This window comes from Simochromis diagramma, unplaced genomic scaffold (genome assembly GCF_900408965.1).
Source record: "Simochromis diagramma unplaced genomic scaffold, fSimDia1.1 OVJJ01000497.1, whole genome shotgun sequence".
In the NCBI taxonomy this organism is placed as follows: Eukaryota; Metazoa; Chordata; class Actinopteri; order Cichliformes; family Cichlidae; genus Simochromis; species Simochromis diagramma.
Genome location: NW_024386912.1, coordinates 634,325 through 647,063, shown reverse-complemented (window position 1 = coordinate 647,063; position 12,739 = coordinate 634,325). Strand labels below are relative to the sequence as shown.

General features: G+C 44.1%; 1 protein-coding gene across 1 annotated transcript in view; it reads left to right on the top strand.

Moving 5' to 3' along the window:
* The first annotated feature begins 8,777 nt into the window (after window positions 1-8,777).
* Window positions 8,778-12,739, top strand: part of LOC120736309 — a 28,341-nt gene continuing 24,379 nt past the window's right edge. The window contains exon 1 of the mRNA XM_040036332.1: window positions 8,778-11,936. Within this exon, the coding sequence (XP_039892266.1) occupies window positions 11,203-11,936 (734 nt within the window). The 5' untranslated portion in view covers window positions 8,778-11,202. The remainder of the gene's footprint in view (window positions 11,937-12,739) is intronic.

Below are 12,739 nucleotides of genomic sequence, written 5' to 3'. Positions count from 1 at the left end.
CTCAAACTGAACTCAGATTAAAAGCCATGGTAAAAAGTTACAAGATGGCATTTAAAAGACTGTTTAGACTCTGAAGTAGGAATATAAAGTATATCATTGCCCCTTTCGGGTTATATTTGTTGGAGAGTTTGTTTAAATAGCTGGGCGTCATACTATTCAAGGTAAATAAAATGATCTTAAAATCAAAACAAAAACGGACAGCGAGCAAGTTTAAATTTGCTAAACTGGACTGATGTGATCATGCCGTCTAATACCTGTTAAAGAACGTGCAATGGTATTTTGGACTAACTGAAAATGATGGCAAGATGAGAATGGGGAGAATTGCAGTAGTCTAATCTACAGGTGATAAAGGCATGAATATGTTTTTCAACATCGTTTGGAGGAAGATAAGATTTTGCTTACGGCAATTCCACGTAACTGATAAAAGCTGCTCTTGACAACTGGAGAATTGCTTCTCTAATTTAAATGGGCAATAACACTCCAAGATTTCTTACAGCCTGAGAATGATGACAAACAAGAGGACCAAAGTAGGGCTGGGCCATATTATACCGTTCACGGTAATACCAGTACAATGTTAGGCAACGATAAGAAAATGAAATATCGCGATAGAATATGAGTAAAACGCGTATGCGCAGTGCCTTTGTTTTCATACGCACATGGCCGAAAAAGCATGGCGACAATGGAGAATGAGAAGGGAGGAAGCAGATCGTTGAGTGAAACGGATGAACCAGAATTGGTTTGTAAAAATGCTGCAACTTCAGTGATGTGGAACTGGTTTGGTGTTTGTCCGTCAGATACACGACAAAGCACAGTTTTTTTGTAGAACATGCAAGCGGCCGTCGTTTGTCCGTATTTGTCGGACTAAGGTGCTCATAAATCTGGGAGTAATCTGGGTCCTAAACCCCGTCTCTTCAGGTCCCAAAGTCAAACGAACATCACTGAGAGTTAAAAACGGTCTAAATTCTTTCATCTTTAATAAAACGATCAGCATTGCTGCTTTACCAGGTGTAACTATGAAGTTTAAATTCCAGGCATCCATGAAAACAGAATTTATTACATTTAACGGAGTTAGAAGTTAGCAGGAAGTTAGCGGAAGTTAGCTTGCTAGTTTCGCTAGTTACCTAAGCATGATATAGCATGTTCCGACTGAGAGATTTCTGAAAAAATTCAAACGTACAGCTCTGCTATCACTTCCAACATAAATGAAGACAGGAAACTAAACAGCAGTGACGTTTGTAGGGTTACTGAAGTTGGGCTAGCTGGTACATAATGATGTGCTACGTGATCGCTAGCGACACAGCTATGTTAGCATAACATAAACAGTGAAGCTGGAGGACGAACACTAACACTTTTCCACTCGATAAAATTAAACGTGAGGGTTCCTGATGGTTAGAGACAAATACAATCGCATGGCAGGATGCTGTAAACGGACCAAACTTCAGTCAGGAGAACAACTGAGATAATCCATCCACAATACGAGGTTAGTCATTAATATACTGCAACAACATGGGAATAGAGCAGCTGTGATAGAATACAGCATTAACGAATCAATGGTACAGAAGTGGAGGAAGCAAGAAGAATGAGTTGAATAAAGTTTGATTTATCTGACTGCTTTGTTTCGCTTAATGTGTCTTATAATCCTGTGCACCTTATGGTATAAAGTGCACAGAAATACGTATTTGACTTTTTTATTTGGCACACTGCAGTTTAATGTTGCAAAGCACCTCTTTTTAACTTCAGTGGATATTATACATGGTTATGCTCAGGATATGTCAGCCCATTTCTACTGGAAATGCCTTTTGGTTAAACTTTCAGCAAGGAATTTGCATTTGCACTGTTACATTTTTATATAGCTTTAATGCACATAAAAACAGCTGCTTGTTTAAGTGACAATAAATGGATGGGTTCTTTGTGCTAGTAAAGTTGTGGAGTTGTATTTTGTCTCGCATCAATTATATCGTCAGTTATATCGTTATTGCAAATTTTCAAATATATATCATGATAACTATTTTTGGCCATATCGCCCTGCTCTAGACCAAGGGTCAGTTAACTTATTCAAAGAGTTGTCTTGATGCATGCTCAATCCAGGTAAGTAAATCCCAAAAGGTTGATTCTGTTCATCTGGGTCAGTACTACAAGCAAAAACATGGGTGCACTATGGGTTTCCCAGTCTCCCCCACTGTATCCGATTTGTACATGGAAGAAGTGGAAAAGAGGGCTTTTCTATCCTACCCTGGAGCACCACCAAGTCATTGGTTCAGGTATGTGGATGACACCTGGGTGAAAATCAAATTTCAGGACGTACCAAAATTCACGGATCACATTAACTCGGTGGACCAACACATCAAATTCACCAGGGAGGATATGAAAAGTGGCAGGTTAGCCTTCTTAGACTGAGATTTCCATCAGTAATGGGGGACATTAAAAGATGATGTGTACCGTAAACCTACGCATACGAATCAGTATTTAAGGTTTGACTCTCATCATCCGCTGGAGCATAAACTGGGCGTCATCAGGACGCTACAACATCGCCCCCACAGACACAGCAGCCAGGGAGGCAGAAGAACATCACATCAAGAAGGCCCTTAGCAAATGTGGTTATCCCAGCTGGACTTTTGTCAAAGCTGGGAAGGCTCCCAGCTTTGAAGGACAACCGCTGCCTAAGCGAAAACCCGTAGTGATCCAGTACGTGTCAGGAATACTGGAACAGCTGAGTCGCATTTTCTCTAAACACCGGGTCTCTGTGGCTTTCAAACCCCAAAACACGCTGCGCCAAAAATTGGTCTGCCCCAAGGATCGGGTCCCCAACACAAACAGAGTAACATAGCGTACGCTGTTAAGTGCCAGGAGGATTGCCAGGATTTATACATCGGGGAAACCAAACAACCTCTGGCAAAGAGGATGGCACAACACAGAAGAGCCACCTCGTCACGCCTGGACTCTGCTGTCTATTTACACCTACAGGCCAGTGGACACTCTTTCAATGATGAAGATGTACACATCCTGGACAGGGAGGAACGCTGGTTTGAGGTGACCGTGGCTCAGGGGGTTGGGAATCGCATCTGTAACCAGAAGGTCGCCGGTTCGATCCCTGGGCTCTCTGTCCTGGTTGTTGTGTCCTTGGGCAAGACACTTTACCCTACTGCCTACTGGTGTTGGCCAGAGGGGCCGATGGCGCGATATGGCAGCCTTGCTTCTGTCAGTCTGCCCCAGGGCAGCTGTGGCTACAACTGTAGCTTGCCTCCACCAGTGTGTGAATGTGAGAGTGAATGAATAGTGGTATTGTAAAGCGCTTTGGATGCCTTGAAAAGCGCTATATAAATCCAATCCATTATTATTATTTGAGGGCGGAGTCAAGGAGGCCATTTACTTGAAAAGGGAAAGACCATCTCTGAATCGAGGAGGGCGCCTAAGGGTACATCTGTCATCTTACAATGCTGTGATTGCAGCCATTCCCCATCTCTCTGTGAATGGTACTCATGGGCATTGATCAGTAGTTTTTGATCAATGGTTTTTTTATCAATGGGCTTTGATCAGTGGTGGCTGATCAATGGTCATGACAATTTGCATATTTAGGATCAAGGAACTGACCCCACAGCCAGTTGTTCCCATTGTTATTGCATGCAGACAATCGAGAGGCTGGTTGGTCAGATCAGGTCCTGGCCGACACCAATGCCACCCGTGCCCGTGACCCTCGACTGTGCAGGAGCTGCTGAGATCCAGACTGCTCCGACACCCGTGCTGGTCCCCAGGGTGAGGCCAGCCCAGACACAGCCTACCAGATGCCGGGGGGCACCGACGGTCAGGGCGTAGGATCGGCTCCCCGGTATAAGTCAGGCAATGGGGGTATGTGGTGGGGCGTGGTCACTGTGAGGGAGGCGGACGCACCGGGCAGCATCTGCAGTCACGCCTCGCCGGCTTTAAAATCTGTACTGGGTCCTGAGATTGTGTTGTTGTTGGTGTGTACTGTATGTTTGGCTGGCAAAGCCACAGCCGCATGTGAACAGGGACCAGAGAGTAATAAAAGATGCTGGAAAGCATGAATGTGTGGACGGATCTGCCGTGTGTTCTCTACAACCTGTGTTTATGATGGAATAAACATCATAAAAACAGGTTTTGTGAGCAAAAACTTTTTTAAGCAGTTTGAACTAAGAGTTTCAATTTCTACTCATACTAAAAAAAATGTGCCCCTTATTACACGAACAGTGTCATTTCAACAGATTAATCGCAGATAAGGTTTCTTAGCGCAGACACCTGTCAGGATCTTCATTTTCAGCTAATTAATGTGTTTCCATGCGCTTGAAAATTATTGATTGTTTGATCATTCTGATAAGGGCTCAAGTTTATTAAGGGATTTATGATTGATTAGTCAGCCCAATTCCAAGTTTGTGTGTGTGTGTGTGTGTGTGTGTGTGTGTGTGTAGGGTGAGAGAGATGAAATATCATGTAAATATTGCCGTTCTTCATCCTACACTTCTCCACAGCTGGTGCTAGCAACAGCAGTCTCCTCTGACTGTGACAGCTACTACAACTGCTAGTAGTTCTGGCTGGTACTATGATGACGGTGCATCAGCAGCCCTGATAGTTAACATGTTGGTTAATTTGACACATATTACTGCATTTGTTTTTAGTTTCTTTTTAAAATTTTTATTATTTCTCAGGTTTGCAGCTCGGCCACAGTAAGGTAGAGGATGGCCTGGTTGCGAGATTTGATTGGACAGTGCCAGTAATTAAACACTGTCAGTGTGTGTAGCGCGAGGGCAAAAATCAGGAAAGTGTATCAGCCCACCTGCAAATTACTGGTCCAGCCCTGATAATGTCCAAAGAATGGAATCTATGGCGTGAATCCTTCAGCAACTTGACTGCCTGCTTTATACTTATTTGGGACCCTTCGAGGGAGACTTATGGCATCTATATACACTTTGAAGTCTGCCTCTATGATATGCTTGGAATGTCTAAACCTATCATGAGGGAATAGTGCCTGCAATAAATTCTGATTTGTTACATTATTGTAACTCTGACTAGAGAAGAGGTTGAAACTCAGCAAGGGAGTGCATTAAGTGATTCATATCAGCCTTTCATGTGTTTATGACGTTTGGAGAGTCATGCAGATGTTTATCATTTGTAAAAATGATTTGAAAACTTATAACTAAAAAAACAACCTTGCAGGCCACACCAGCCTGGCTGTTTAAACCGGCGTTGTTCCATCGCTGATCCCTTCTGACTCACTCGGAATCGTGTTCTGCATGTCACTGTGTTGGAGCTTGGCCCACATTTTTTAGGAGAGCGTTTTTGCATCCCTCACTCTTACTTTTCATTCTAACGCAGCTATAGAAGAACACTTCTCCAACTCCAACCCCCGACGCATGTGGCAAGGACTCCAGACCATCACAGACTACAGGACCACCAAACCCTCCCCCGCATCCTCTGATGTCTCCTTCCTCAACGAGCTCAACAACTTTTATGCTCGTTTTGAGCGAGGGAACCCCACAACCACAACCAAAGCAGACATGACGCCAGACCACCAACCTCTGACTCTCTCCCCCACCGATGTAGGAGCGGTGCTGAGCAGGATCAATGTCCACAAGGCTGCAGGCCCTGATGGCATCCCCGGGCGTGTTCTCAGAGCGTGTTCTGGGGAGCTTGCAGGAGTGCTCACAGACATATTCAATCTGTCCTTGGCCCACGCTGTGGTACCGGCCTGCTTCAAATCCACCTCCATCGTCCCGATACCCAAAAACTCCAACCCATCTTGCCTCAATGATTACCGCCCAGTAGCACTCACCCCCATCATCACTAAGTGCTTAGAGCGACTGGTCCTAGCACACTTCAAATCCTGTCTCCCCCCCACCCTGGACCCCCACCAATTCGCATACCGCCAGAACAGGAGCACAGAGGATGCAGTCTCCATCGCAATGCACTCTGTCCTCTCACACCTGGACAACAACAACACCTACGCCAGAATGCTGTTTATAGACTTCAGTTCAGCATTCAATACAATCCACCCCTCACAACTCATCAGGAAACTGACAGACCTGGGCATCAGTTCCCTCATCTGCAAATGGTTACTGGACTTCCTGACCAACCGCCCCCAACACGTCCGGCTGGATAACCACTGCTCATCTACCATCACAATGAACACCGGTGTACCACAAGGCTGTGTGATGAGCCCTTTCCTCTACTCCCTCTTCACCCACGACTGCAGACCTGCTGATGGTTCCAACACCATCATTAAGTTTGCAGATGACACCACGGTGATTGGCCTCATCAGTGACAACGATGAGGCCGCCTACAGGGAGGAGGTGGATCGTCTGGCTGAGTGGTGCGACAGAAACAACCTGCTGCTTAACACCGAGAAGACCAAGGAGCTCATCGTGGACTACAGGAGGAATGCTGACCCACATCCACCCATCCACATTAAGGGGACGGCTGTGGAGTGTGTGAGCAGCTTCAAGTTCCTGGGAGTCCACATCTCCGAGGATCTCACCTGGACGACCAACTGCTCCAAGCTGGTCAAGAAGGCTCACCAGCGCCTCTTCTTCTTGAGGACTCTGAGGAAGAACCACCTGTCCTCAGACATCCTGGTGAACTTCTATCGCTGCACCATCGAGAGCATCCTGACCAACTGTATAACAGTCTGGTACGGGAACTGCTCTGCCTCGGACCGGAAGGCGTTGCAGAGGGTGGTGAAAACTGCCCAGCGCATCGCCGGAGCACCACTTCCTGCCATAAAAGACATCTACAGGAAGCGGTGTCTGAAAAGGGCTGGGAAAATCATCAAAGACCCCAGTCACCCATCACATGGACTCTTCACCCTCCTGCCCTCTGGGAGGCGCTACAGGAGCCTCCGGACTAAGACCACCAGGTACCGGAACAGCTTCTTCCCCACAGCTGTCAGACTCCTGAACTCTGCCTCCTGACATCTGACCCACGTTAAACTCATGGACTGAACATACACACACCCACAATGGACAACTGTACCCTCAAACACACAATAATAACATGGACTGAACCACCACTCACAACCACTAGCACTTTATATAGCCTCTGTAGAAACTATCTACACCCTCACTTATCTTAACTGCACTACTGTATAGCTCTGTGTAAATAATCATTCTGTACATTCGATAATCTTTAATCCTACAACTGTTTACAACTTGCATAGTTCCCATTTCTGTATAGCTGTATATCTCAGATTCTGTAAAGTTATTTATTTCATATTCTGTATAGTTTTTCATATTTATATCCTGTTCATATCCTGTACATAGCTTGTACTCACTACAGCCTGTACATACTTATAGTTATAGAATATTCACAACATACTTCATACCGTGTACATTATAACATACCATAATAGACCCATTTCTGTAATATACTCACATATCTATATTATTGCTAATATATATTGTAATATATCTATATCACTAAAGCACTTCTGGATGGATGCAAACTGCATTTCGTTGCCCTGTACCTGTGCATGTGCAATGACAATAAAGTTGAATTCTATTCTATTCTATTCTATAGGGTGAAAGGCCAGAGCACATTGTACACCCTTGTTGTCTACTTGAGCATCAAACTGGAAGTCTTATTACTGTGGTGCTGGAATCATCTTGCAATAGCTGGCATGAACCGAAGTGACACAACCTTCAACCTCAACTGCTGTCTGGATTTTCAGCAGTACCTGGTCCTTGCCACTGTTTGTGTTTCCAGCTGGTTCTCTGGAGATCTCTGATCAGCAGCCAGAGATTGTTTGTTTGAGCTGGTTGTAAAAGGGATGCTCTAACCTGCGATTGGAGTGAATACAGAGCAAATGAGAGATTTATACACTAGTGTAGCATTTTATCCTCAGTGTTCTGTGGCTGGAAGAGGACATAATAAATTTATTTGGGATAGTGCATGTTAATTAACATACATGGAAAAAAAGAAATTATATGAATGTAAACATACCAGATCATAGCCAAAGGCTAATTTCCATCTGTTGTCCAAAAAACATACTAAAAATGGATAGAATAATTCATAAAAAAGTTCATAAGAACTCCATCACCAAACTCACACATACAAACCATGCTATTCTCAAGTAAAACATTAAAACTATACAACTTATACATGATCACACACTTGATTTGTCCATAACCAATTTTCCTGTGCCTTAAACAAGTTGAATGTAGAGCATTTTCTAATGGGTTGAGGAAGACTGTTCCACAGATGGCCTCCTGGACAGAGAGGACGTTCTGCCCAAATGCTGTCCGTCTGTGGGGTATAAACAAGTCTCAGCGGGTTGTAGCTCGAGTGGTCCTGTCTGAGCTTTCTTTATGCCTAATGAACTGCTTTAGTGGTGGTGGAGCAAGGGAATGTAAGACTTTATATATTAAGCACACTCTCTTAAGTTTCACTAAATTATTGAAGTTCAATAATTTATGTTTTTTAACACATGACAGTGGTGATAGGAAGTCGATTTTTTTGTCAAGTAATTTTAAACTTCTTTTATAAATATGTTGGACATATAAGTGTTGTTGGACAAGTGACCAGGACGTCAAACAATAATCTATATGAGAGATGATCATTGAGTAAAAATAAGTTTTTGCAACATTCATATTTAAATTACTACGTATATGATTAAAATTTCGATTATTAAATCTAAGTACCTGGGACACTTCATGTATGTGACTCTTGAAGGATAATGTTGGGTCTAGAATGACCCCAAGATATTTAAATTCTGGAGCTAATTCAATGCTAATCTTATATCTTGTACGTGTGTTAAGTGTCCAACTTCACATATATCTTTTTTGACATTTCACATTTTTAATGGGGTAGCTGTAGCTCAGGCGGTAGAGCAGGTCCTCTACTGATTAGAAAGTTGGTGGATCGATCCCTGGATCCCCCTAGTCTGCATCCCAAATATCCTCAGTCAAGATATTATTAACCCCTAGGTTGTTCTCCGATGCATCCATTGGAGTATGAATGTGTGTAAAGGGTAGTTAGTAAGCACATAATAAATAAAACATGTATCCACCCTGGGTGGATGAATTATTAATCAGGATATGGTAATCCTAAAGTAGGTGACAATTTTAAGTCAGTCAAAGATTTGTCTGGGTCATCAGTCCACTGTAGTCTGTCATGTGCAGTCAGTCCCCTCCTGTATTGATAGTGAAGCCTCTCATGCAGCATACTCTGGTATCCACTGGCAGCAATATGACATCACACCAAGAAAATGTAAGTGATTTTGGAATGGAGTGAAGTGCTCCAATCCTTGTTGGAGGGGGACTTACCATCTGAGATGGTCATGTGTCCCAGATAGGCGACTTTCTTTGAAGCAATTGTAATTTGGAGAGGCTTACCCTAGGACTGTCCTCAGTGAGTTTTCGTAGTGCTTTTGTTTCAATCTCACAGGCCTGCTTAGAAGGAGAAAACATAATTAAATCATACACTGCAAAAACTCAAAATCTTAACAATTATATTTCTTATATTATTTCTAATCAAAAGTATCTCATCACACTTAAAATAAGACACAATCAGCTACAGAGTAACAGTGTTTCAGTGATATATACGAACTTGTTTTTAGACAGTGCATCTTGGATCTGGAGAATTTTCACTTGTTCTATTGGCAGATTTTTTCTTCACTTAACACAAGATATTTTTGCTTCAAATAAGTGGAAAACATCTGCCAACTCAACAAGTGAAAATTCTCCAGATCCAAGATGTACTGTCTAAAAACAAGTCCACCAACACTGTTTTACCAAACACAGGATGATTTCAAATTCTTTGAATCAAATTTCAGATTGTATTTTAATTTTTCCAGGACAAATTATTTAAGTCGGTCTCAATCGCTCTTCACTCTGGATTCTTTATCAACTAAGATTTCAGTGGTGATTCTGTCTGCTCTCAGTTGTCGAACACTCGTCACCTCAATAATTTCCTCTGAGGTAATCACTCTTTCATTTTCTGAGATTTATTGAAAGAAGAAAGTTAAAAGAACTGAACTCCCTACAGCTCAGTTCTCATGTAGGCACTGGCCTGATAATGAAGGAACAGTGCATCATGACCTTGAACTTGAACCCTTTTATTAAGTCAATACATATACAGACTTTAGGTGTTTATTTGGTTACACACACACTTACCTTACATATTTGGCGGAAAGAGTTTTGTCATATGTAGAAAAAAATAGGGCGCTAATGGCATGCTACTACACAAGTAGCCCCAGTGGAAGCGGAAGAAGGGACTGCTCTCACAGCTAGAGATTGATCAGGTACAACACACATGCTACAGCAAGGGGGAGGCAGGATGGCAGGTCAGGGGGATATATCATCACCCTCACCCGAGATTGGGTACCAAGCCCCAAGTGTGATGGAAGTAGGATCGCTTAGTGCGAGAGAAACGGACCTGAAAGACTGCATGAAGTACCTTCAGAAGATCGGAAGATCTACTAGATGGTGTGAATGCAGCACTACCGCTACGATACCATTACCAATACTAACTAGCTGATCTATACTACGGCAGCAGTGATCAGTGAGATGCTTGGCTACAAGCTAAACAGCCACAAGGAGCAGTACCCTCCATTGAGAAGGACACTAGAGGCTAAGATCAAAGTAGCATGGAGGGAGGTTAGCCAACTATCAGAGCTGGAGAAAGGTGCGACAAAGACAGTGCCTTAGAAGTACAGCAAGCTGTCCATACCTGAGTCCTTGGAAACTGCCAAGCAAAGACTCACAGCATTTGCCAGCCGTGTGAAGAGATACACCAGAGAGATCGAAGGCAGGGGAATAAACCAGCTGTTCTCCATGGAGCCAGCCAGGTGTACTCATAGGGGCAGGGGAACAATATGAGAACAGCACCACCAAGGCTGGAGACGGAGCAATACTGGAATTTCCTATGGGAGAAGGATGGAACAAATAACAACAATGCTCAGTGGCTAGTGGATCTAAGAACAGACCAAATCAGCCTCCCTGAACACGGTCCAGTAACCATCACAGTGACGCACATCCAAGAAAGGGGCACCGACGTGGTTCACGCCTACTGGCTGAAGAAGCTGACTGCACTCCATGAGCATCTGGCAGCACAAATGAAGCAGCTGCACACTGACGAGTGGCATCCGGAATGGCTAACCTCAAGGACCCCTAGAAGGGACCAGTCCCATTGAACTACCAGCCAATAACCTGCTTCAGTATCACAGGGAAGGTCCTATCAGGCATCCTAGCGCCTAAGATGAACAGGCACATGGCTCAATACATGAGTGGGCCACAGGAAGAAATTGGCAAGAATACCAGAGGCGCAAAACACCACCTACTGGTAGACCGAGCAGTGAGCCGAGACTGCAAGACTAGGCTGACCAACCCATGCACTGCCTGGATTGATTACAAGAAGGCCTATGACTCGATGCCCCACACCTGGATCCTGGAATGCCTAGAACTATACGAGATCAACAGGACCCTAAGGGCCTTCATCAGGAACTCAATGGGGATGTGGCGTACAACACTGGAGGCCAACTTCAAGCCCATAGCCCAAGTCACCTTCAAGTGCAGGATCTACCAAGAAGATGTCCTGTCCTCTCTGCCGTTCTGCATAGGCCTGAACACCCTCAGTGAGATCTCTTACAAGACTGGCTATGGATTCCAACTACAGAGTGGAGCAGTTGTCAGCCACCTCCTCTACATGGATGACATCAAGCTGTATGCCAAGAGTGAACAAGACATCGATTCACTGATCCACACCACCAGGATATACAAAAATGACAATGGAATGTCGTTTGGACTGGAGGAGTGTAGTCAGATGGTAACAAAGAGAGGGAAAGTAGTGGGAACTAAAGGGATCAAACTACCAAAAAGCAACATTGCAGACACTGAGGACAGCTACAAGTACCTGGGGATCCCACAGGCAAATGGGAATTATGAAGAGGCCGCTAGGAAAGCTGCAACCACCAAGTACCTGCAGAGGGTCAGGCAAGTCCCAAGGAGTGAGCTGAATGGTATGAAGAAGATCCGGGCTATCAACACCTACGCCCTGCTCGTGATCAGGTACCCTGCTGGGATAATAAGCTGGCCAAAGGAGGAGATAGAAGCCACTGACATCAAGACAAGGAAGCCCCTGACCATGTATGGAGGGTTTCACCCCAAGTCCCAAACCCTGGAAGATGGCCTTAACCGACCAGTGGGGAATTTTTTTTAAATATATATTTTAAAATAAATACCCTCTTTTATCCTCCAAGCTTGGGTCCTCTACATGAAGCCTGGGAGCTTGAGGGTCCTGCGCAGTATACAGTTATGCCGTTTGGGTTGCGTATTGCACCTGCTATATTTTAGCATGACATGGTCAGGGTACTTGCTGGAATGAATAACTGCGATGCCTATCTAGATGAGGTCTGACCATTAAGTTCAGCCGTTTCCATGAAGCATCACTTACTTTAAACCTCACTAAATTTGAATTTGGCAAAGCTACAGTCACATACCTGGGAAAACGAGTGGGACAGGGATAGGTACGTCCAGTGGAGGCAAAAATTCAGGCTATTGTTGAGTTTCTGGCCGATTTCTGGGGATGTGTGGCTATTATAGAGGATTCTGTAAAAACTTCTCTAATGTTTTAACTCCCTTCACTGATTTGGTCAGCCCAGTGAAACAGTTTCTTTGGACTCCTGCTTGTCAGAAACCAATTTGGGACTGCTTGTCAGCTCATACGCTTCACAAAGCATATGAGCACATGACAAACCAAGTTACCAACATATCACTACCACATTTCACTAGCTGGG